General features: G+C 36.6%; 1 protein-coding gene across 1 annotated transcript in view; it reads left to right on the top strand.

Annotated features, from left to right (window-relative positions):
• SKAP2 (src kinase associated phosphoprotein 2) overlaps positions 1–26309 on the top strand; it is a 167382-nt gene extending 141073 nt beyond the window's left edge. The window contains exons 10-12 of the mRNA XM_014786224.2: positions 6872–6949; positions 12497–12609; positions 26208–26309. Coding sequence (XP_014641710.1) covers positions 6872–6949; positions 12497–12609; positions 26208–26300 — 284 coding nt within the window. The 3' untranslated portion in view covers positions 26301–26309. The remainder of the gene's footprint in view (positions 1–6871; positions 6950–12496; positions 12610–26207) is intronic.
• The last annotated feature ends 706 nt before the right edge of the window (positions 26310–27015 follow it).

Here is a 27015-nt window from a genome sequence, read left to right as displayed (position 1 = left end):
GAAATACTTTAATTTGGACCTTCTTGGGATAAACGAATTTAAATATTGTAGAATTTATTATAAATTTTAATTAAAAAGCTAAGAATTTGAGCTTGATAGAATAGTTCGAAGAATTTTGTGTTATAACATACAGTGAATATAATATACTGGGACAAGAAGGAGACACATTTCATAATTTCCCCGTGTCTGGTGTTCTTTAGAAGTAGGATCATTTTCTGACTCAGTCGCTTCTGACTGACAGAATCTGGCTTCTTAAAACCTTATTTTTAACTTATGTGCTTTCTTTGCCTGTCATAGGTGACTGTAAATGATCAAGTCTATATAAGACTGCCCCTGAGTAGAGAAGTGCATCTAGAGCAGCAGCAGATTTTTTCAGAAATGTCTGCAGTGCATGTTGCATAAAAGGCAGTGCAGGGAGAGAAGAGCAGGGTACAAGTTGCATGACCTTGGTCCAGTCATTCAGCACCCCCGTCCTATTTCCCTTTAATGAAAGAAGGAAGTTGAACTAGATTATATCTAAAGTTTCTTTCCCTTCTAAGATTTCCCCTGATTCTGTCAAACGAGATCCTCGTTTGAATTTGAGTTTTTTCCCAACATCTCAACCATGATGTTAACAAGTTTAATATCTGTGAAAAATCATTATTTTTGCATTTTCAGATTTGTGTTTAAATTATTAAATTTAATATCATAGTACAGAAATTTACTGTAATCTAATGGCATTCCTTTTTGCTTTTTAAGTGCAATGATAACCTTTTCATATCAAACTATAAGAATAGAAGATCAAGGTTGAAAATTAAATTGTATGATTGAACAACTATTGCTTATTTAGTTGCCTTTTATATCATATTAACCTTCTTGGTTGCTAAATTAATAAATGGTTGCAAAACACCTAGCTCCTAAGATAATGAACTTGATACTGCATGCTAATTGTGTATTTTTTTCCCCTGAGAAATCTGATTATCTCATTGTCCTCCCCAAACGCTGTTCAAAGTGCTATGGGATAGACATTATTCTTTCTACTTTGCAGAGCTGACACTGAGAATTAGAAACAGTGTCAAGGTTACATGAGTAACTAGAACTTTAACAATAGGCCCCAGTTTGCCTAATTTCCAGGAGAGTAAACATGACTCTAAATAGGCCATTTCAGTCATATTTATCTTTCTGTTCATTTTGAAGTTTGTATAATACTAAAAGGCACATGCTTCTGTCTTTATAAAAATATATCTTTTATTGCTGTAAAATGTATGTCAGTCTATTAAATAGGTAGAAAAATTCTTTAGTAGTGTCATTTTTAAGTTACCAGTAGTCCAGGATTTATAGGCCCTTAAAGAGCTCACTTTCCTCGTTGTCATAATTTTGAATTCCCTGGCCCACGCCCCTTGACTCTACTCTTCCACTTTTCTAACCCTTCTACCAGCTTCGTAGCTTGCCCCAGGTCTTGAGAGAGAAGAACGGGTGAGGTGCCATTTGTGTAAATCCTTCCCATTTCTCCCTCTTTTACATTGTATTGCTAGGACTGGCCAGAGGTATCTTTGGTTCCCTGTCCCCTCTGTACCATCTTCTCCCACTTGGGCATCTTGCTTGCAGCACCCTGGAGCCTGAACCCTTGATGAAATGTGCAGGATAGCCTGGTGCTCTGAAATGTAGGTGAACTTCTTTCAGATCTTTGTGTGTGGCAAGACTCACCTTTATGGTATACATTTAAACATGTTTTTCTTATTGAAATTAAGTTAGAAAGAAAAGTTGGCTGGCCTAGAAATAAATCCATTTTCAATTGTGAGTTTCATTAGCGACGTTTACAAAGTATCAAATGCTGTGTGCGGGCTGTAGGGGCAGTTGAGTATGTGGAACCTTAGAGTGGGGAAGGAGAGATGGGAGAATAGAAGATGCATGTTTCGTCCATCCCAACTTGAAATTCTGTTTCTAAACCATCACTAAAAGGTTACTTAACCTGGGATGTGCTGCAAATACAACGCTATGGTAGCATAGAACCTACCCACTTATGTGAATGTTTTCCAAGTCCACAAACAGGCAATATTCAAATGAAATTTTAGAAAACAGTCCATCTGTAAACTGAAGATTTTAATGAAAATGAAGAAAGGTCTATGGCTTAGAGCTGGGGCTTTAGTGGCACATGGGAAAGTTTAAATCCCAGCTCTTGTTTGGACTGGATGTGTGAACCTGGACAAGTTATTCAAGCTCTGTAAATTTTATTTTTGCATCCATAAAATGATGATAAAAGTACCTATTATTACCATATAGAATTGTTATGAGGATTTGGTTATAAATGGATATAAAGGCATATAGTATGAACATTTAAGCAATAAATATTAACTTTTCTTGAGAAAAATATATAGTCACATAATCAAATGAAGCTTGGGCAGGTAGAGATCTAAACCCAACCATTTTCTCAGAGCATGACTTTTGATTCTGTGATTATGTCTTTTAAAATACATTGTAATAGTAGAGCTGTTTCCCGAAGGTGTTTAGTGAGAAAGGTAATCATTGTGTGAGTCAAAGATTTTCTTATGTTGTCTTCCCCTTCTCTCTGGAAGACATGACAAAATCAGTCTTCAGCCCTGAAGTGCACATCACACACCCCATTTTGGTGCTAACAAATTAGCCTTTTTCAAATAATGTCAGCTGCACATGTCATTTGCTTATCACTTTTCTTTTTTGGTTATTTATCCTTAAAAAAAGAACATTAGTAAGCCAGAGATAGCCGTTTTGCAAAAACTGCATAGCTAGACAGATTAGTGATCCTTATTAGGGTAATAATCCATCTGTTATGGAACTGAATCAATTTGTAAATTAAATTGATTAATCTAGCAGGAAAAAAAAAAAAAGGGTCTTGCCTTTTCCCACAGTAAGCATTTCCTCAAATGCTAGTCATCCTAAAAGATTTGGGAAGACTCAGTTCTCTACTATTCTTCCTCTCTTTGCTCAACTCGGAAAGAATGCTAAATATCTATTAAAAAGAAGAGTGAGAGTGGAGTTCAAGGTTTCAGATTCTGTAGGGTCTGATGGCTCCTGGAAGTTTCGTATTTTTGACAGGGTTTAATGTTCAAGCCTTTTCATGACTACCAGAACATTTCTAATATTCATTGATTAGTTTAGTAAATATATAACTATGTTTGAATTATCTTCTGCAATTAGTTCACTTTACTGTGATTTTCATCTTGTCTGATCAAAAAAATCTCCTGATGATTCTCTAACAATGTGTGATTGGAATAACAACTTCACATGTTGAAGAGTTTTGTGCTGCAGCTGAGAGGCATGTAAATACAAGCTGCTTATTTGCAAGAAGCTTCCAGATTTGCAATATGATTGCTATGGAAACCACATAATGAAAACCTTATAACCATCTGTGTGGTTTGATGGATTTTACTGCATAGCTGAGCTGTTTTTGTTTACTGTTATTAAAATGTTGAATGGAATATATTAACCCACAAACATTGACTATTTGAGGTATTAATTAGTGTTGTATAATGACATCGTGCCTCAACACCAAAATAAAATATGTTTAATAATAAACCTAAATAAAACAACATGTGTGTATGTTTCTAATATATTGTGAAGGTGATTATTGCCTAGAATTTCGATCACTTGTCCTTATATATTTTTTGAGTGGTGTGGAGAGGTCTGCTCTGTTAATAAATGAATATAGCAGGATTTATTTTCATGATTTTTGAATCCATTTGTTCACCCAGTATTTATTGAACATCTCCCTTGTACCAGATTCTATTCAAGATTCAGTCTGAGTTTTTTTTCCCTAAAATTAAAAAAAAAAAAACACCAAATTTGATTTTGTTGTCTTTTATGTGGAAGCTGTTTGTATTGTTAGCCCAAGATAAAATGAGTTGTTTGAATATTGTTAACAAAAATTGATGTGTGAAACATAGAAGGCTTTGACCTAAAAATATCGGTACTAGGTTTGAAAAGGAGAAAGGAAGTGTTTTTAATGAGCATCTCAGCCTCTAAAATACTACTTATTAAGAATCTCACGTGGATTTCAGTTTGGATACTTCATAGTAAATATTGATACTTATGTAAATATTCTTAATATTGTTATTCTGGTAATTTAAGAATCTATTGCGCCAGTTATAGGCACTTAAATTTTAATAAAATAAGAATAAATTCATAGTACTAAATTCTTCTTAATTCATTGTTGACTTTGCCAAGAACAGAGTTTTCCCATCTCATTATTGTAATTAGTTTTTATGATATATCAACACTGACTTTGTGAGTCTAAATCGCATAGTCTCTTCTTCAGAGCCGAGAATAGTGCTTCCTATGTTGATGTGGCTGTGGCTTTTGACTTGAGGACAAGTGCCCTTAACTATTTTTGAATTTACTCCTTACTATTGAATTTGTGACCAAATGGAAAGAGAGGGAGTGCTGGGGAAAGAGAAAGTATGAAAAGTAAGGAAAGTTTTCTCCTTCACCTTTTAAAAAATTAGCTATCTGTAAAATGAGAAGCTTGGACTGAATAACTGTAAATGTCCCTAATACCTTTAAAATTTGTATGAAAACACTCTATTAACCCATTTATGATAAGTAGTCCTTGAGGTTTGGCATAAGTGAGATAACTGCCGTTGAAGAGAAAAGAGACAGGATTTAGTATTAGACTTTTTATTAGTTTTTCTATGTATTACTTACTATTTAATTGAACCATATCAATTGCCAACATTAGGTTCAACTTAATATGTATAAAGTGCCAAATATTTCCAGCTGTTTCTTATATTGGAGCTTTCATTATTTGTTTGAATTGAGTTACAAAAATTCAAAACAGTTATATTTGTCTTGTAAGTACAGTAACTCTCAAGCTTGATTTAAATGCTGATTTTTATTAGTCACCACTTTAAAATTTGCCTGAGACTTCTAAATTTACGTCTGCAGTTCTGACCTCTCTAACAAACTCTCCAGTTAGACCCTGGACATTTCCTATGGGTTGCACCACCAGTATATTAAATCTCTCATGTCAGAAACACAACTCCTTGGTGTTCCCTCAACAAGATAGCTTATCTGGGCTATTCTCTTTTTGGTAATGATGTTCCCATTTCCCAGTTAACTTAGCTCAAAACCTGAGTCATCTTTGATTGCTCTTTTTTTTTCCTTTAGCCCTCCACATCCAGTCAGGCACAAAGTTTATCGAATCTAGTTCCTTGACCTCTCATGACCATCTCCTTTCCATTTCCTCTGCCCCTTCAGTTCAGGACTTCCTTCCCCTTTAGCTAGGCTCCCAGTGGTCTCTCTCCCGACGCCCCTCCTCCAGGCTATCTGGGACAATGAGATCAGATGACCATTCCTCAAGCATGGTTTTAGTCCTGCCCTTACTCCGCTCAAAAATCTTCAAAAATTGGTGGGCCCTTATTGCCCACCAAATTAAAGTCTGAAGTCCATAGCAGGATGCCCCTTCAACAACTGGCCCAAACTACTAGCAGTATCTTCCATCCTGCTCTTCCCTGAGGAGGACCACATTCTTTAGCCAAAATGAATGAACTGGACCTTGTTCTTTTGTTCATGCCTCTCCCTCTGCCTGGAAATTTCCTCCTTCTATCTCGCCTTATTCAGATTCTCTCCATCCCTCACAGCCTTCATGATGTTCCCCAGTTGATGGTTTCTCCTCTGCACTCCTGCAGTATCTTGTGCCTCACATGGCAGGTTTTATGCCCCTTTTCCCATTTTTCTTTAGATCCTGTCTTCTATCCCACCTGAAGGCAGAAGCTCCCTACTATCCTTGCCTCCCTGGTAGAACCTCTCTCTCTTACAGGTAGTTAGTACTCAATGAAGATTTATTGGTTGAATTATTTAATAGTCATAACGGCTATACTTATATATTTTGCATATTTTTCTTTAAAGTTTTAGATTTTTCTTGAAATTATGATTCTTTTTGAACGCAGTTTTTCTTTGGCATGCCATTTCATTTGTATGTCCAGCTTTAAATATTTCTAAATTGTATATGAATCCATAGGTGAGGAAAGTGGTAATGTAATAAATATTTCTTTGATTTAAAAGAATTAAATAGTCCCTTGGCTCTGTTTAAAACTCTTCTCATTTAATTTTATCATATGTCTTCTATAACTTCAAGGAATGTGATGGGAGAGTATGGAAATAATATAAGTGAGGCACTGAATATATGCAGGATAGAGAACATAGACTATAATCACAAACCTAAGTTTGAGGAACAAACGTTGGAAATTTCTTTACCTTTTTGAATCTCAATTTACTCGTCTGTAAAATGAGGAATTAAAAATTATTTACCTGTGATTCTTAACATCTGCTATAGTGTATGACACATAGTAGGTCCTCAGTATGATTTGGGGGAATCACCTTGAAGGGTGAGGGTCCTTCTAGTGTCCTCCTGTGAAGAACAAGTGAGAAAACATATGAAGTCTCTGATACCCAATAAATTACTTATAGATTAACTGTATTTTTATATCACATGTTTTCTCTGCTATATTGATGTCTTAGGGACCATGATTTTATCTGTGGTTCTCCTGCCACAGTATAAATGTGGTCTATCCATATAGTGCTGGGTGTCATTTTACTGGATTTAAGGGCTTTTCTGAATTTAAGATTATTCCAGATGAATCTCTCTAAGCATTGATAACAAAATATGTGAAGCATTAGTACATATCACAAATTTTATCAAGCCAGCAAGTAAGGTTGCTGTTTGGAAATAGCTAGAGGTTTATTTGTTCAGCTTTAGATTATTGAAAAAGGAATGCGAATGTTAAGTGGTTTCATTCTTTGAAAAGGAATATTGATGTGTTATAAACTTCTAGTTTTGCTCTTAAAATGGGGTGAGTACTGTATTGTTATCCCTGAGGAAAACCTTCAGCGTGCTGTTTATGTTGTTTATTTACAGAAGAGGAAGAGGACAGTGCTCCGGTGAAAGCAGAGGAACAAAGGACGATGAGTCAGGACACTGTTCATCCTCCCACAGGTAATGGATTGTGTAGCTCCCTGGGAAGGCTTATTTTGGTTTTGTTCACTTCCCTTTTAGCCACTTTCTTACTGCTCTAAAGACATTTCCACAGGTGCCTGAAGTTGAATCGTTGGGTCTGGATACCTTGTGGCTGATAAGCTGCTTAGTCCCATTTAGGATGCATGAAAACCACTTGAGAAGGATTTATAAAGTAAGCCAATTTATACAAGGTATTCCTTCCTGAATTACTTTGTAATGACTCAATTAGCTTTCATTTCTGCACAAAGGAGATTTAGTTGCATAAATTAGCTTATCATCATTGAGGAAGTGTCACAGCTAAAGGACAGTTTATAGATACAACATGCAGTTGCTGTCAAACCTATAAGAATGTAATATAGACATCTGTGTATACTTTGTGCTTGAGCAGAACAGACTTCTGCCATTCAGAGACTAACAGGGGACAACAAGTTGCCCAGGGGACTGGCAATGTAGACATCTCTGAAAAGGTCAACTTGACACAGGCTCTGACAATCGACCCACAGCTCTGTCTTCTTTGATAAAAATCAGATAAACTTAAGACCGCTAATTGATCTGCAGCCTGTTTAAATGTTGGCCATGCATATCTTCATTGCATATGATTAATACGGAAAGCAAATGAATTGGGTAAGAAATGCCAGAGTCCAGTGACAGCAGCTTAAAAATTGGAAAAGGACACTGGTGGCCTAGAAGGCTAGGAAGGATATTCCCGTTATCCATTTCCACTTGGCACATGGCCCCGAGTACTAATTATGACTGAGACTGGAAAAATAACTACACATGCTATGTACAAAATCACGTGATATGGCCAACTTTTCTTCTGGTTGTTATTTCCAAATAGCAGGAGATAAACCGTATCTGTAGAGCAAGCATGAGGTTAGTTTTGATAAACTAGCAATTATTTTACACGGAAAGAAGAGAGAGACTGCCTTCTTATCAGGACTTTACACCTCTTCACAGCCACATGTCAGCTGGGGCAAGGTCTGCCATATCATCCCCATGTCCTGCAAAGAGCTGTAGTTGGGGGTCACCTTCCCCTCTCTGATATGTCCATACATCACTCTTTCAAGCTGTCAGAGGCAGGGTGGACAAGAAGTGTGTGTTCAGGAAGTAGCTTTCCAGAGTCCTTCCTACTGTGACATGTGGAAAGGAAACAGAGGCCTAATTTCCGGACCTCGACAGGAAAGCAGGAGCAGGTTGCTGCAAAAAGTTTTGATTTGCTTTTTTCAGAAAGGAAGTGAGAACGAAGTCATTAGATGGTAGCACTACAGTCTTTTAAAATGAAGCTATAAAACGCTAAGGCTGAGGGAAACCTTGAGGACGATGTTCGATAGTAATTTACATATATATGTTTTATTATGTATCGTAAAGCTTCTGCCAAAAGCATGTAGTTTTCTTTTTTAAAATTTCAATGCAGGTGTAGAAGGTAGACACATACAGATATTCTTTCCACAAATATAAGTATTTTGGCTTAAAGCAATTGTATATTTCAAAAACCCTGTTAAGGTAACTGTCTCCCAAATTTTTGCCTTTGAGGGAAGGGAAAAAAATCAGTTTTTCCCCAAAGGAATGCAATGAGTAGATCTAGCTTTTCATGCAATAGCTATAAAGCACTGCAATAATTCTTATCTTTAGTGACATGAAATTCTTTTCAAGCAACAGTTTTAATGCTTTTGCATAGCAGTGACCTTTGCTCTCCCTAGGCTGTCAAAGATGTAACACTAGAAGTTTGTTTGCTGTGAGGGCAGTGAGTTGACAAGGGTATTACTATCTTGCTGAGCATCACATGACATGAACTTCTAACCTTACTCAAGAATGTTATATATTTTTCACACTGACTGATTTTACTTAAAAAAAAAATTCAGACTACTTTAATGTAAAATACATAAGCAAAAACAAAATTAATCTTGTATTTCTACAAGTTCTTTCATGTTCAAGCTTATATATCTTGCATGTCTATATTTTATATATAATAAAGATTCCGTTTGATTTTTTTGGACCTATTAGAATGTGCTTACCTTTCTAAAATAGTTTTTAAACCCGTAACACTAATGAAGGAGAGATTCTCCATTCTTATTTTTGTATGTTTCATCCATTGTCATCGTATTTTTAAATCGTTTCATTTTTATAAAAGTAATTATCTCCAATGTTTAGTTTATACTTTCATAACAATTCTGTTATTGTTGCCCAATGATCTGTTTTTGTATGTTTTAAAAACAGGAGCAAGTACATCATTTAAATCCTTCACAGTCTGGCTAATTTGGAATGTTTTCTTCTTTCTTTCTTTCTTTCTTTCCCTTCTTTTTTAACCATTCATGCCTCTCAGGACAAAAAACATAATGAGGTGATTTTTTTTTTTTTTTGTAATTTTGAAACAATAGATCATGATGTGCATAGAATAGGAAAATTAATCCATGCAGTAAAGACAACTAAACGGACTTAATTTGTATTCAGAATGTATGCTTATCTATGGTTTATGACATTATGTTCCATCCTATTTTGTTGTTGTTTTTAAAAAACGTATCTCACATTGATTATTTTTCAGCGGATAGGTGAACAATGTTAACTTTTGTGAGCCCACTGTCCTTCTGAGGCTTTTTCTTTGTTTAATGTTTTGTGTATGTTTAGCCAGACTTAAAATTTTTTGAAGTAAACTCGAGGAGCTTGCTGCGCTCTAAGGAACGAGATAATTCCTAATTTTTATGTCTAGAATTCATACCAAGAATTTTAGCATTACTTTCCTGAGGAGACTCAGGCTAATAAACACATACTGCCAGGTTCTCTCTCTCTTGTGATTCTTCTACTTGATAACTGGTATTGCATGCTGAAATAGATAGAATAGTAAATTGTATGTACATGTAGCTGTGTGACATAAACTACTTATTATTCTTAACAGAGCTCACATATGGGACACAGAAATGAGGTTGGTCTTTGGGTAACATCATCATCAAGATTATAGAAAGCACAGTAGAAAATGCGTCTTTTCCCCAGTATTGCCAAATCGCTAGTTCCGTTGCCTCCTTACAGCAGTGAGATGTAATGAAATGCTCATGATGCACATCTAGGGAGAGATGCATCTTGACACGGTGGGGGTCTCTCTCCCCCTCGTGTGCTTCTGTAACTCCCATTAGTGTTAATGGGAGTTTCACCAAGTGCATTGAGGGGCAGAGAGACCCCAAAGTGATAAGGATTATGTGTTCAAAATCACCATATACTTTTCTTTTCCTTCCTTTTCCCACCTCCCCATCTCTTGAAAATCTATTGAATGAAAAACTGTTGTGAGAAAATCTGAAAAAGGAAAGAGCAGGCAGCCGGCTGGACAGCTGGGGAACCCACTGGAATGCTCTAGCTAAGCCAAAACTTCTACTCTAGTTTTTAGCCCAAGTTTTGTTTCCTCAACCTTTTTGGATCGAGCCTAGGGCTGAGCAGGTTGGGGAACACACAGGAGCCTCGACTGGGGAAACCAGCTAGTTAGCTCCTTTGACCCCACCCCCACCCACATCCCCTGAGAGTGACAGTGAGGGAGGCCTTGCCTGTGAAGTGACATCATCCTCTCTTTGCTCTAATTCCTTGACTTTTAAACTGACACTGACGGACTGCATGGGGCACCACATTTGACCTATTTAGCAGTTGATTTAATCTGACTAGAATGTTTCAACTTCTAAATCTCTATTTGTCTAAATAAGTGGTTTTTAAAGGAAATCAGTCACTTTATTATTAAGTAATTTTTTCCAAAAAAAAATTTGATAACGTTTGGAGTGATCTGTCCAGCCAGAGTGCCCTCTAGTGTCCATTTATAGAATTTACTTAATAGATGCTGTGGGGGGAAAAAGGTCTTGAAGGGTGGCGGCAAGCATTGTTAGTTCTTGGTTGGATTCCCAGGCCTGTATACATCCCTGCTGGTGTCAGTGATGAGTGCTCCAATGCCCGAGTGCAGGAGTCAATGAGGTGTCTGTCTGTCTTTATTCCCCTCCCTTCCTCTCTCCTTCCTTTCCTCCCCCCTCCTGTTTTCCTTACCTCCCTCTCTCTCTTTTTTTTAATTCTTGGAAAACAAGAGAAAAAAAAATATATTAGGAGGGTTTAGCTAGGTTGTGTATTTTAGTCCTTGTTTATTTTCTTAAAAGTATAATTGTAAAGTAGCATCTCACTTCCTAAATATTCAGACTGCATATTATTCAGATTTTCTTTTTGACTTTAAAAAAATGTTTCAGAGATTAAAGAGAATTTTAAAAATTTCTAATAAACTTAGCACTTTGTATAAATCACAAACTGTGTGTAATAAGATGAACACCCTAATGACACGCTAATGTGACTAGTTGTGTTGGAATTGCCAAGGAGCCTGCTGTTTGAGGGCCATATAACAAAACTGAGATGACAACCCTGATCCAGCATGTGTTTCCACAGTTATCCCCTCAGAATTCAAAGATGACATTCCAGTGATGGAAGTTGTCAGCACGTATATGTTCTGCCTGGTTAGTGAATTCACGGACATCTTATTGATATTACTTGCATTCTTTTTGCGTTAACTCATCAAAACTCAATTATCGTGAAATTAAAAACAGGAAACCGTTCTCAGTGTAACAAAAGCATCCAGTGTATTTAACTCTGTGCTGTGTTTCAGGAGACCCACATTGTATAAGTGACAAAGCATTTATTACCCGGTTTATTGTGGTATTACGGAGTGGAGAGCGCTAAATGATCAATCAGTTAATGGTCTGTATGGCAGTTTGAGCACATCACATCCATTGTGCTTATGCTGTTAGAAGGATGAGCTGATAACGCCAGTGTATGTTGCATGTTTATTCAGAGCCTAATGTCCTAAACTAGGGCTGACAGAACTCTTGAAAAATGCAGCTTCCACGTTGGCAATTTCAAAGTTGCTGAAACATTTTAGAAATAACTTTGAGAGGCTTTGGGTACAAAAGTCCCCAAAAATAAGAGTTAGAATTACCCTTTATATTATTTCCACTTTATCTTCTTCCTTTTACCAGATTTAGGTTTTAGAATTTTTTTTTTTTAATTTTGTTGCCTAGTTTGGGTTGTATTTGTACTTTAGCTCCTTTATTATTATTATTTTTACAGAAGTGTCCCAAATTCTGTAAGCTGGTTATTTCACAATGTGTTTGTTACATCTCGTGGATGTTGCTCATTATGCATTGTGGCTAACTCATCTTCAAAACATGTTGCAAGTGGGCTTAGGTTCGTTGTATAAAATAAGTGGGAAGTAACTTTTAGGTGCTGGTTTGATGAGAACACGTTGCCATTACAGGTTTTAGATGAAAACAAGAAAGGGAGAGAAAGAAAAAAGAGACATTCAAAATCAGATCTTTTTGAAAATGGTCCTTAATTAGGTGATAGTAAGAAGTAGGATTCTTGTGTGGATGTAACAAAATGTTTTTTGAATCAGGACAGAATGTTTTTAGACTATTTTGTTGGTTTGGGGTGGCCATTTAATTTCTATTGGTTCATTTTTAAATGAGGGCCCGTTATAAAAAACTCTAACCCATATTTTCTCTTTCTTCTTCCTAGGAGATAAAAGCACTGATTATGCTAATTTTTACCAGGGTTTGTGGGACTGCACAGGAGATTTTTCTGATGAGTTGTCGTTTAAACGTGGCGATGTGATTTACATTCTTAGCAAGGTAAGCAGATTCCCCAAAATGACAACTGTAAAGGGTGAATACAAAGCTAGATTTTTATGCCTTTGGATTTACAACACTGGGGAAAAATGCCAATTGGAATTCTTCTAGGTCCTTGTTAACAATCGGGAGTTCACAATAATTAATTATTTTGTCAAGTGAAATATAATCAAATTTTAAACAGAATCAGATAACAGGATTCAACTTAACAGTGTGTTTACCTATCACTTCAGCCTTTGGCTTACATCCACACACTGCCTTCTCCAGAAACAATATCCTTATGTGAAAGTTAACATTGTAAGGTATTGGGTTATTTATTATGTTTTTCTTTCCTCTTCCTTTTTATTCTTCTGTGTGCTTATTCTGATTTTGTCTGCCATTCACCACTGGAAACACTGTGTTTACAGAAGAAGTTTTTCATCTTTATGTAAATATATCGGGTGTTCCGACAATTTAAAAGCAATGCTTTTCTATTCAGACAAGTTTAGGTAATTTTTTAAAGTTTAACATAATTGTATTTGTAAACATAATAGCAAAGTACGTTGCTATGAACTCATCTTTATATATACAAAAATCATGTCTCTGCCTCTTAAGATACTAGATTATTCAAAATCTTTCTGTCCTTAGATCTAAGTCAAGTCCCTTAATGTGATTACACTTCCCATGATGTGTGTGAGCACCCTTAATTTTCATATTTTAACTTTCCCTACTGTGTTACAGAGATTAAAAAAAATTAATAAAAATATGAGGCTATTTTAGAAACATGATGTATGGAAACTGTTTAGATATAAGTAGGGAAATGTTATAAAAATCGTAAGTCTAAGAGTTTACTGTGGTTTCCTGATTAGAGAAATATTTTGGACTTTTAAGAAATGTCATATGACTTGTTAGAAGAAAATTTTGAAATAAAGTCACTTACTGAATTTTAACAGTAACTGCCATAAAATCATATTTAACACTGGTGCATAAAATCATAACACAGAGAATCATAGAACATTTGAGTGAGGAGTCTTAGGGATCGTGTCTCTATTCTTAGTTTTACAGATAAGGGAACTTGGGTCAAGAAAGTGCCGAGCCAGTACTTAACCCGCACCGGGGCTTTCCGCTCTATTTTTTTCTTGAGCTTGTATCTGTTTTCCTTCCTTCTTTCCTCTCTCCCTCCCTCCCTCCCTTCTTTCCTTCCTTCCTTGTGTTGAATTTGAAACCATCATAAAGTACCTACAATGTGCCAGGGCCCATTCTAGGCACCAGGAATCCAAAAGAAATAAGGTATAAGCACTTGTAGATTATTGGGGAAAAAATACTTAGTAAATAAGTATAGCCAGCTGTGCTAATTGCTAGTTGAGATGACCAAAGCTAAGACTTGTCACTTATTTCTCTCAGTCTTCTGTTCATTAGTATGGGACTTATTTTTTTAATAGAAAGAAGCTTTTAGTTCTTAGAAGCTATAGATAGTCATATCACAACTTGTGGATTAAGCCTATTATTGAGCATTTAATTGTCCTGAGTTAAGACAACAGCTTTTTGAGTAAATTACTTAATATAGAAAACAAACTGATTAGTTTCATTTCTTGACAAGAAATGTTCTTGGAATCATTCCTCAAATTTACTTAACTCACAGTTTCTTTCACCAATTTAGCTGCATTTAGCTGTATAAAATTAAGTCTGATTAGCTTCCATGTGGAATTTCAGATTATAGGGATAAATGGCATATAGTCATTATATTCCTATGGTAAAATATGAAACTTATAAAACCCATGTGGGTCTGTTCTTAAAGCCTTCTTTATGAATCAGGTTGTCTTTGTTGCTGAAAGCCTCTGAGGACCAACTTCCGGGAGAGGCTGTGAAGCAAGCAGTGTTCTCATAGGCGTGTCTCATTTCTACCAAAGCCTCAGAAAATCATTTTCTGTTAATATGAAATTAAAAGTACAATCATAGGTGTGTATCATACTTCTAGGATTCTGGGGAAGGTCGTTCCTATTCTCCCAAACCTGTTTTGTGGAGACTGTAATTTTGTATGTGAAGCCTGGTCATAGAGCTAAGGTTAATGGTGGTCCAGCTCATAGGAAGAATATACTACCATCTAAAATTTCTAAATGCTGTTATTTGGGTATGGGCTGATCAAAAATATTTCCCTGTCAGCCTTTCACAAGGCTTGAAGTTCCACCGTTAGCATCATTTCATGAGGGACCTTCTAGAGATGGGTATTTTATCTGGAGCTCATTTTGGTTTTTGAAAGAAGAGACAAGACATCTTAGCCAGCACATTATCACTATTGGCTGAATGATTAAATACTCATATTTACCCAGCTGTCAACCTCGTAAAATCAACCAGATAAATCTTGGTGAGGGTGAAAAGAAAGGACACTTAGCTCCCCCTTGATGGAATTTGGACAGATTCTGGGCCACTGATGGGCATCTTGGCTGTTGGTTGTCGGGTTGCTTTGGGGTTCAGTATATGTTTGTGAAGACTCTTACTTCCCCACTTGGCTTTGTGCAAATTCAGATAGGAATCTCTGGAGACTCTCTAATTTTTTATTGGCTTGGTCTTCCATTTTTTATCAAGACTTTGGCAAACATAGACTATAAGTTAATATCGTAAATTTCTTTAATATGTGAATGATGACAGCAATTTGAATGCTTGGTATTATTCTAAATTCAGAACTCAAGGCCCTTAGTAAAAGAGAGTGAAAAATTGCTCAAAAGGGCTTGTTTCTAGATCAAGGTAGAGCTGATGTTATATATAGATAGATTTTTTTAGAAAGTACAATTAGTATAGAAATCACTAGCATTGTTATGTGCCTAGAATGTGTTTGATCTTTCTCAGTTATATTTAGATTTTGTGGTGTTGAAATGAAATTTTACCATTTTAATTTATTTTTTACACCATCTAGTGGCTCAGAGTGAGTGGTGCAGGTAATTGCAGCTAATGCGCATAATCAAAATGATGTCATAAATTCAACTTTAAATCTAGCTATGGGTTATTACTTTCCTATCTCATGTCAATAAAGTATTAACATTAATCATGAAAATTTTTTTAATCACTCTAAATTAAATGTAAAAATTGTATACATAAGGAAGAATACATTTTAAGGAATCTAACACAATATTTGTAGAGATATAGAAAATGTGTACTTTATAAAGAAATTAATGCTACAACTTTTCTAATAAATAACACCATTTTAAAGATTTTAAAGAAATACAACTTGCTTTTCATACTTAACTGATCTATAATTTGCAATATTTAATTAGCACTGTTTGATTTGATATACCTTCTAGAAGGTTGTCAGTTCTGAAAATACTCTTTAAAATAAAGGCAACACAAGATAGTTTAAGAAGAGATGCATTCTTTCAATATAAGTAAACATTTAAACAAATCAAGAAATAAATGGCACTCATTATAATAAAAAGTGTTTTAATTTTGTAAATGTAATGACAGGAAAAGATTTAACTAGTTTGATAATTAGACTATCTTCATTAAAATTCACTGTAGAAATATAGTTTGATTTTAAAATTCAGTTTTCTTTTTCTGGTTTTTCAAGGCAGCCTTGATGGGGTGTCAGCTTAGTCAGCCTGGGGGTGATTTATTTATCTGGGGCCTCTTTTGAGAGTTATACAGATCTTAGCTTTCTTTTTTAATTTTTAGTGAAAATCAAATGTTGCAATAAAGAAAGAGGAGTAGGCAGATACTCTGCCCTTCCTCCTTCCCTTTTTAACATTTTCCAATTAGCAACTATCATGTGACCCCTGGCTGAGCTAGGCCCTCCTTCAAAGTGTCTGGCATTTTCTTAGTTTTAACCTTTGAACTTCACTAATAATACATCTAAATACTGCTTGCCTAAGAAGGCAAGCCAGTAACTTTTTGCTTACAGTTCTTTTCATATGGGGTTGCTGCAGTTTTTTTGTGTGTTAAAATAAAACCCTTTATATACTTCAATAGTTCAGTGGAGATTTAGAAATCCTCCCCCCCCACCCAAAAAATGATGGAGCACATTTACAGAGGTGGATGAAAGTGAAATCTGTAATTTTAATGACAGCTGCGTTGTCAGTGAATTAACTCTGAAACATAAGGCCTGGTTTCAGATTCAATAGTGGAAAAGTCGTATTTGAGGTAGAAAATCTTTTATTTATTTATTTTTTAGGAATCAGGTTGTTTCAGGCTAAATTCTTTCACTAGTTTGCATTTCAGTTTTATTACCACCTTAAACATGGACATAATATTGTAGTTAATAGCATTTTCCTAGAACCGTGTTTGTGAGATTTTATAATTTTAGTAGCAGGATCCAGGTTATATAGCCATAGGTGTTTTCCGTAGCTCTGCATACCTCTTTGGTTATGGTATTCTACTTGCTGTTCTGGATTTACATCTTCTATTAGTTTATCTTTCAATCTCTACTCATCGGTAAATTGCTAACTGCATTCCTATTCTTACTTTTAAAGCAATAAATTATTTTTAGAGACTTAATGACAGAAGAGCTCTGCTCCAGCAGGAAAGAGGCACGCTACTGTGTGCGGTACTAACAGAAGAATGAGCGAGCTCAGAATCCCGGAGTATTTATCTAGTCTAGGGCACATGCGACCTGAGCTTTGCAGCTTTTTGAGAAATTCTTCATTAAGTCAAAACCAGAAAATGTAGGTGGACGGTACACAGTATTATATATACTAATATACCATAAAAGAGCATTTTTTAAGTGTGTATGGGTTGGGGTTCCAAGCATCGCCTCCTTTTATGTTTATGTTGGTGACTGTTTCCGGTGACTGGTGGATTGTGGCTGTCACTGACCGTTTGCTTCTCATTGTGAAGATGTAAAGATTCAGTTACTAGGGCTTTTTTGGCCCCAAACCTACCAGAAAAATAAAATGAAATGCAAGTCTTGCTGAGCTCGACTGGCAGAGGGAAGCACAGAGTTACTTTTTAGCTCTTATAGTTTTTCCTTTGTGACCATCTGACGCAGTGTGCCACAAATAGCATAACCAACTGCCGAAGAGTATCTAGGACATCTCAATGTAGGACACACGTTGTGGACGCTAAGCTAGTTCCCAAAATGTCATTCTATCCTGTAGGCTTCTGGGAAGGAGGAGGAGTATTTGTACCTGTGAGTGCGTTTGTTTGGGTCTGATGGCATTTAGTTTCTATGTTGTCAATGTGGGGATGCTGTGGACAGTGAAGCATGAACCAGGGCTTGCTACCTAGCACGCACCTCTCCCGAGTAGTGATAATCTGTTTATGGACACGGCAACACCTCGCAAGATGTTCTGGTTCCACTCGTGGTACTCCTCTTGTTATCTACGTGCGAACGACACGCTCGATTCCTTCCCTGTTTTCTCTTACATAAAATGGAGGGAGCATTCCAGGAAAATGTTGACAGATGAAAAGTGAAGGTGCTTAGAGGAGGCAGGCTGGCAGGCTGGCAGGCTGAGCCCCTGCAATGACTTGAGAGGTAGAGGATAAGGCAGAAGGTGATGTCAGAGAGGCAAGGTGAGTGGAGGTGGCAGTGGAGGGGCTGCTACGGGCTGTAAGGCCTAGGTGGTTTAATTCCCCAGGGAATAAGCAAAGGTTTGCTGGAAGCAAAACAAAACAACCTTAAAGAAAGGCACTATGTTGCTAATTTTTTTAAAACCCTAAATTGAAAAATCCATGATCTCTTATACCCTTCTGCGCCTCCCTCCCCCCCAAAAAATCAGGAACCCCTTCAGTGTATGTATAGCATGTATAGCACACTTTCATTCTGAGATGTCTCCCTCTCATCCCTTTAAAGGTCAGATTCCTTTGGAAGAACAGGGTAGAGAACTGCTAATAATAATCAGATTGCCTTATGGTGTACTCCAAGATGCTCTATTTTTTGTTGCCCCAGTATTTTGCTACACCAATTAGTGGGAAGGGAGGGGGAGGGAATGAAAAAGTATTTGCTGCAGACCTACAATATCCTGGTTTAGGCACTCAATGTGCTCTCTCTCATCTGATTTATAAGATAACCCTATGAAGTATATGGTGCTATAATTTTGCAGATGAGGAAACTATGCTCAGTAGGGTTATTATATAAATCCCCGAGGATACCTGCAAATAAGTACCTTCTCCTGGAATCTACGTAGATCTGACCCTAAAGCCTTTTCTCTTTCTGCTTTGCTACACCTAAGTGGGCCATGACTGGGATTTTCCATTTTTCTCTCTCTTAACCCTGAACTCCTTAAGGGGGACACTGTGTCTTAAGTATTTTTGTATCCCCAAAACCTAACATTATGGCAGATAGATGTTTAATATGTGTTTATGAAAATACAGTTGAAAAGAGGAAATAATCCTGAACTTGCTAAAAGAATTTAGAATGATAGAATCATAGAGTTAGGGAAACCTTAGTGCTGGCCCTTCATTTTATAGGTGAGGAAATCTCAAGGCTTATCGTAATTGGGGAAAAATAAATAAAAGGCTAAAGGACAAAAGGATGACCCCTGTGGAGACCTTAAAAGACAGTGGAGTTTCTGCACTTGAGCTTCCAACTTGGCCCTGAGCTTCTTGGCAGCCCAACTGAAAGCGAGAGAGACAAGGAGCTAATAATGCCTTTTCATCATAGAGGAGGGATCTTGGCTTTTCCCAGCACTGGCTTCTTAAAAAAAAAAAATTCTCACATGAATTTCTAGAATCTTCACTGATTATCTGACCTCAACAACTTTATATAATAAGAACAACAGTGGCAAATGATACCCTCTACAAAAAAATTTTATAGTAAATGTAACAACAGATTTTATAAAGGTAATTCTGTGAAGGTCCAAATGTATACTAGTTAGCGTTTATTGATTTATGCTGAATCAATAAAGTGACTGGATTATTGTAGAGTCTCAAAGAGTAATATAAATATAAACAAACAAAATCATCCCTAAAGAACTTGGGGCTTGCCCAATGTCTCACACCTAGTTAGTAACAAAGCTGGGATGAGACTCTGGATCTTCTGAGAAAATAATCACAAGAATCTTGAGAAGGAGCTGAAAACTCAGCAGATTTTCCCTTGTGTCTGACACACTGTTTCTGCCTTTGCATGGTTCTGTCTTAACTTCTTCAATACTTACAATAAATTCAACTGAACTCATTTCTTGGAAGAACTGGAATTATTTGGTCCCAGTGCTGCAGGAGAGAGAGCTCTTTCTTTCTGCAGGTGGAATTTAGGCTCTTTAGACAAGGTACCCTATGTAGTGCATTGGAAAACACGGTGGGCAACAGCCACCTACTCCCACCGTGAGTAGGAGCAACACGCTGAGGACTGTGAAGCTAAATATACCTCAGAACAGATATTTGTTTAGTCATTACTAAAATTCTTCAAGTATGTCTGATATACACAGGGAAAGGATATTCCCGTTGGAAATTACACTTCTTAAGAAAATATTTAGGATAGTCAACTGGTGCATCATCCAGAATGAAGACAGAGTACGTTTCATCATCCAGGACACATTTATTGAACACCTTTTACACATCCTGCAGTGTGGGGCATACAGATTAAGTGTGACACATTGCCCTGATCTCTGTGAGTTTGTACTTTATTTTAGTTGAAGGGACAATACTAAAGTACATAAAATCCACTGAGGAATAAATGCTCAGCTTGAAATGAGAGATGTTAAGTATGGATTAGATAATTCAGGGAAAATTTCATGACAGCTGGGTAACTTGAGTTGGGTCTGAGTCACTCTTGAGGTTGGGTGAGGGAGGGGAGAGGTTTCTTTGGGGAGGAAGCACCGCATGCAGAGGTAGGAATGAGTGCAGCGTAGAAGGTTGGACTGTGCAGTCCAGAGCAGCGAGAGAAGAATGTTGCTAGCAGGGTGGGAAAAAGCCAAGCAGGGGAGTTTGTAGTTAATGCGCTGGGGAGCTAGTACAAGTTCTTGATCGGCAAATTGACATAGGCAGTTTCTGGAAAGAACAGAGAGGCAGAGCTGATGATGCAACAGTCCAGGGTGAGGCGATGAAGGCCTGAACGAGAGTGGCAACTGTTGGAATAGAGAGGAGTGGGTGAACCTGAGTGGAATTAACTGAGTCGTGTATTGGTTGGTGAAATACACTGAGTACCAAGGCCACCCTCTGCTGAGCCTGACTTGATCTTTCTTTGCTTAATAGTATGTGCAAATCATCAGTCTGAACATCAGTTTTTACTATATGGTATTGTAAACATTGACTGTGTAGAAATTTGAATTAAATGTATCTTGACTCTGGAATATAAACTAAAATTTGTGATAAGAATTAAATTCTTACTATCAGCTTCCTTACTTATCCTTTGTCTTTCTTGCTTTAAAAATGGAGTGCACAGTGCAAGGAGAAAATATTAGTAATTTTTTTTTTTTTTTGTAAGGAAGACCAGCCCTGAGCTAACATCCGATGCCAATCCTCCTCTTTTTTGCTGAGGAAGACTGGCCTTGGGCTAACATCCGTACCCATCTTCCTCTACTTTATATGGGACGCCGCCACAGCATGGCTTGCCAAGCAGTGTGTCAGTGCGTGCCCAGTATCCGAACCGGCGAACCCCGGGCTGCTGCAGTGGAGCACGTGCACTTAACCGCTTGCGCCACCAGGCTGGACCCAATGGTGATTTTTTCACTTAGAGTAAGTCCAAGTCACACCTGCATAGTAAATAATGAAGTAATGAGGTTGATTTCCATGAGCTGCTCAGAGACTTAGTGTCTTCAAGCAGGTCAGTGAATGGTGGTGTTCAGAGATTGTTAGTGTCAATTTCCTCATTTCACAGGTTAGGAGACTAAGATTAAGCAGTTAATGTGTAGACAATAACAGTAAAATACTGAGGTTGTCAAGTTCCTATTGTGAGTTTTAAGAGAACCTTTTGAAACGATAGGTGGATGAGAAATGAAAGGGTTTTTATAAAGTTTCTGATTGGAGATAGTAAAAAGGAAGAGACTGAAGAGGTAGCCTTGAAGAAAGTATTTCTGTATTTTATTTTATTTTATTTTTTTAATTTTTTTTTTTTAATTTTTTTTCCCCCCAAAGCCCCAGTAGATAGTTGTATGTCACTGCTGCACATCCTTCTAGTTGCTGTATGTGGGACGCGGCCTCAGCATGGCCAGAGAAGCGGTGCGTCGGTGAGCGCCTGGGATCTGAACCCCAGGCCGCCAGCAGCGGAGCGCGTGCACCTAACCACTAAGCCACGGGGCCGGCCCTATTTCTGTATTTTAAATAGTTATCTAGGGGCCGGCCGGGTGGCGCAAGCGGTTAGGTGCGCGCGCTCCACTGCGGCGGCCTGGGGTTCGCTGGTTCGGATCCTGGGTGCGCACTGACGCACTGCTTGGTAAGCCATGCTGTGGCGGTGTCTCTTATAAAGTGGAGGAAGATGGGCACCGATGTTAGCCCAGGGCCAGTCTTCCTTGGCAGAAAAAAAAAAAAGAGGAGGATTGGCAGATGTTAGCACAGGGCTGATCTCCTTACAAAAAAATAAACAAATAAGTAGTTATCTAGTTTTCATACTACTACAGTGTTTATGAATAATTTGAAAATACCACACTGAAGAGTTCAAAAACAATGGTGAAGTCCACTGGTTCTGAAGGTCTAAATATAGTTTTATATTTTGTGAATAAAATTACCTTCATTTCCACAAAAGGCTAGCATGTTTTGAAGCACAGATGGATGTTTGGAGAAAGGACACATAGTCTTTTAACCTTTCTAACACCTGTTGATTTTAAACATATTGGTAACTAACTTCTGAGAGGGGTTGTACATCACAGAATCTTATTAGTGTTTCAAGTTTCCCTTAAGGCACAGTTCTTTTACCATATGGTTTGCAGAAAGTGGATTCACATACTTGAGAAATGAAAATCATGGTGCTGACAAGGATTTTAGTAAATGTTGGGCCTTATTTAAGTGTAAAATAATACACCAGCAGAGAGAGGATTTAGGTAATGAGAAATGTGGACATATGTTTACTATTGTGTTGGATAAAGTCTCTGTTTCACTTTATCAAAACTCGTCCTTTTTTCCTGCCTTATTACATAATCACTTTAATTTATTGCTTAATAACTATTAATTGAGGCCTAAAATTTTATCTACAAAATAAAACAAAAACTGTTTTAGTGGTATGAAAATTGAAAACAGAAGAGTTAGATCACAACTGTTCAGTGCTGCTTTACAATTATTTTTTCAGATTATTGGGCAAGTTTGGCTTTTTTGCTTCTTTGACTGCCATATTACATTTTGCCTTGAAGCCATCCATTTTGCAGATATTGAATTTCTTTTGAGTACTATTTTTATAGAGTAAGCATCACTACACCTCTGGATCTTGATAGCATTACGAAGGGAGGAGAAAGCAGCTTTGTGTTAGTAATTACCTAACATTGTCAGAAGCTGACTGCAGGCCTCTTTCTAGTGATAACAGAATAACCGCATAATGTAGCTTTATAGCACATGATTAATAGAAAATAATTACACGTCCTACAAAGGGATGCAATATTTCTTATAAATTGACTAGAATGGTTTCCTGTAGATTAAAGGACTCTTCATTATTTTATCAGTCTTCCTGAAGTACAGTCACTTGCCTATGTTAGCATTTCTGTTGATGTTAAGAGCCGAATAGGATGAAGGATCCCAGATGGCAGACCTTCTTGTACCTGAGATCGCATGTGCCATAAAGATGACATGATGCTTCCTAACCTTTCAGAGATTTAGATGGCAGCCTGGGATGGTTTTGTCTCTTTATTTTTTGTTTATTAACAAGGTAAGGTTTTTGTTTTTTTTTTAATGACTCACCTGTGACTGTTAGAACAATACTATAATTAGTATGTGGACTGCAAGACAACATTGTATGGATTACATTACCTTCCACTGTAAGTAATATATCATTCATAATCACATTTGTTGAGGTGCGGCAGAGAAAGGCAGATTTTCTTCTTCAGAAGGAAACCTTGTATGATACTGAATCTTCAGGCTGAAGTTTAGAATACTGTGCTCCAAGAAGCATTTCATTCCAATTTATAGGTTGCAAATGGTTTAATTGGAATTCATGTTGCTCAGGAGGCTCATACAGAGGATGTAATGATAAAAGTAAAAGCTTCTGTGTTTGCAGTCTTGTCGACATACTCTCATGGTTGCAGTGTAAATCCATAAATTTGCCTACTAGATTTTTACCTCACCATATTCTATCTTACCTCTTAATTCCACACAGGAGTATTATATGGAATTCTTTGAGAATGTCAAGTAATAAACATTCTGGTTTTTATTTTTACCCTTTTCTGATTTAAATCTGTGATATTTTATGAAGTGTGTATTTCATTTGCTTTTCAATTATTTTAAATTAATTGAGTGAAGCACTTATTTCAGTCTAAAATTTTGTTTTTTCCTACAATGTTACTTGTAAGGGATTTGTTTACAGCTGAATAAGCTCCTCCCTGCTGTTTACTACTGTACTTTCTATTTAATGAATCTCGCCAGTTACCATCATGCAGAATTCTCTCAAGTGTGAAGTACATATGTCATTGGTCCATTGTTGAAGTGATTTGTTGGAAATCAATTTCTTATATTTGGATGTGAGTGAGCTTTTTGAGAGCAATAATATGCCCTTAATTGAGAGTACAGATTATAACCGAAGTGGACTATTATAAAGTGGTTTGTAATTTGAATCTAAGCACTGAAACACAGATTGAAGGCTATTCTCTGAAAGCAGGTTTAGGTCATAATATGCCTTCTCACTAAATGTGTTCTGTGTCTGCTATTTGGGGGGCTAGTGCCTGTACTCCTTCCAGATAATTGAAAAAATCTTAGATTGGCATTGGGTAAGAGCTTTCACCCTCAGCCTTACCCTCTTAACTATCCATTTTGCAATCTTACAGTGTAGGCCTTTGGACTCTGAAAGGTTAAATACATTTGTTTTGTTAAGCATCAGACTCTAATTGTATTCATTGCCTTAAAAATTGAAAAGGGCAGTTTTATTAGGTACCTATTAGGATATAATGGTTGCTAATCATAGCTTTCAGTAAGTTGGTATTTCCTTCTGATAAATATATCCTACATAGATTATAGTCATCATCATTGAGTTCTGGGCATCAGACTATTTCCATTGCATAGATAGTTTTGTCCACTAAGTTCACACTATCAGTGAACTTTTAAAATCTTGAGTCCACTGCCTCAGAGCCAGAGCTGTGCCCTCATTAGAATAAGAAGGGCAGGATTAGCCTTTCCCTCCTTTTCCTTCCACCTTATTCTTCTAATAAACCTAATTCTGATACATCCCACTATTAAAAAAGCATGCATAGATTTTAATCCTATAATCTCTCTATTGATAGCTACATATCAATATACACATGCTAATATTGCTACATTTGTATTGAAGAATTATATGATTTTTTTTCCTGATGGTCAGCAGCATACTAATCAATACAAATGTTAAGTCTGTGCCAGTATTAACATTCCCTCCCCACATGTAACTCAATATGCATATGCACATTTATCTACGACTCAGATGTTGGAATTGAATTACTTTGGGGATTGATTTTAAAAATTTATCTTACATGAAAAATTAAATTTGGGTCCTACAGTGCTTTTGCAGAGTATTGCTTTTGGAAGATATTATTCTTGAAACTTGTAATTCATTTTACTTTGTTTGTATCTCACTAAACATAAATAAATTTGAGATAAAAATACATTAGTCAATCTGGCAGACATATGAAACCGGTTACAGAGTGTTCGAGATGCCTAAAGCAGTGGTGTATCTGTCAATAGAGGCAAAGGGGAGAAATGGAGGTACAGGTTTATCTCACTTTGCAAAGTAAATGCCAAAGTGACTCATCAATCACTCGTTTTTACAGCTGGATTAATGTTTTGCCTTCATAACTTGAGATACTTTTGTTTCCTATTGATCTTCCAGTGCAAGGGTGAATCTAACACCACCTTTACATTCCTTCTACCCATCCTTTATCTAATGGAGTTTATGATCAATAAAAGGAACGATAAATGCCTTAGGGAAGCTTTTTAAAAGGAGCCCTTTTGTGAATTGTTTTGAAAAGAAAAAAAATTTTTTTGGTGTTGTTAGTATTTCCTTATTCTCGAATTGATCTGTTTAAAATGTCTGTATTCATATATTAGATTTTCTTAAGAAGGGGCATACCTCAACATTCTAAATCATTTTGAGTCATATGAGTTTAACTAGGAATTAAGTAGTTTATTGTGAAAAAAATAGTTCTATCCTTGCTAGATGATAAGCTTCTTGAAGGCAGAGATAGTATCCTAAGGATCCTGGCTGTAACCTTGTAGCTTCTGGCACTGGTGTTTGCATATACTAAACGGTGCCCCCAGGTTGTGTGTGGAGAGAGACACAGAGAGAGAGAGAGAAGGGAAAGGGGCCCAGAGAGCTGTACATAGTTTCATTTGCTAGGTTCTTATCGTTAAGTGACTGTTTCTGTGTTCTACACGGAGTAATAAACAGGCTTTGTTTTATACCTTAATTTAAATCTTTGCCTAACAGCATTTTTAAAGTGTCCAGAAACAAAAAAGATTAAAATATTTCAATTTGCAGCTCAAGCTCTTGTAACTTTATAAAAAGAAATAACATTTCTAAGAAGTTGCATACAAACAACATTGTACTTACACCAGTCTAAAGGTTAATATTGCATATTGTTTTCAATTAGGAATACAATAGATATGGCTGGTGGGTAGGAGAAATGAAGGGAGCCATTGGCTTGGTGCCGAAATCCTACATAATGGAGATGTATGATATTTGAGAGTCCTGGGTAAGTACATTTTAATCCAATATTCTGTAATAGCTCATATGTTCTCTTGGTCTCTGTGTTAAGAGTCTTTGCTTTTTTAAAAGTCTTTGCAGTTTTCTGATAACACAAAGATTATGCTCCCCAATCATCTTCTTCTTTTTAAAAAAAATCTGGTTTAATTTTAAAACTAAGTTCATAGAATTTACTTTGGAAATAAATAGATTATTTAGAGAAAGTCCCTTTGATACTGACCAGCTGTTTTCCCAGACTTCCTCTTCTTTAGTAAAATACCACTTTTATGGCCTTTCTGAGGAGCTGAATTGGCAAAATGTTGAGTAAACATTCATTTTTTCCTTGGCTAAAAATGTAATTTTTTTCCAAGCAGGGAAAAACCAACATTTCTACTGAAGAAAAAAATTAAACCACAACTTTCCCTTTCTGCCTGCAGAAAAAGAAGACTCTTCTGCTAGTCTGCAAATGCTTTGGATTGAGAGTCATCATGAAAGCATGAGTGACAGCTCATAACCTTTCTTTGTTTTGTTGACCATCGTTTGTCTTTGACTGTTATTTTATGCATTCATTATAATAGTAGTCTATTGTGAAATTAAATGAAGGATGTTAATGTAAATTAGATGCAAGCAGTAAAGTTACACCTGTTGCTATTTTGCAAAGAAATAATTGTAGTTTTATTTACTCATTTGATTTGTGTGAAGAATTCAGCATTATT

Source organism: Ceratotherium simum, chromosome 1 (assembly GCF_057802395.1).
Source record: "Ceratotherium simum simum isolate JZ-2026a chromosome 1, ASM5780239v1, whole genome shotgun sequence".
Classification (NCBI taxonomy): domain Eukaryota; kingdom Metazoa; phylum Chordata; class Mammalia; order Perissodactyla; family Rhinocerotidae; genus Ceratotherium; species Ceratotherium simum.
The sequence above is the reverse complement of the archived record's forward strand: the minus strand, read 5'-3'. Positions and strand labels throughout refer to the sequence as shown.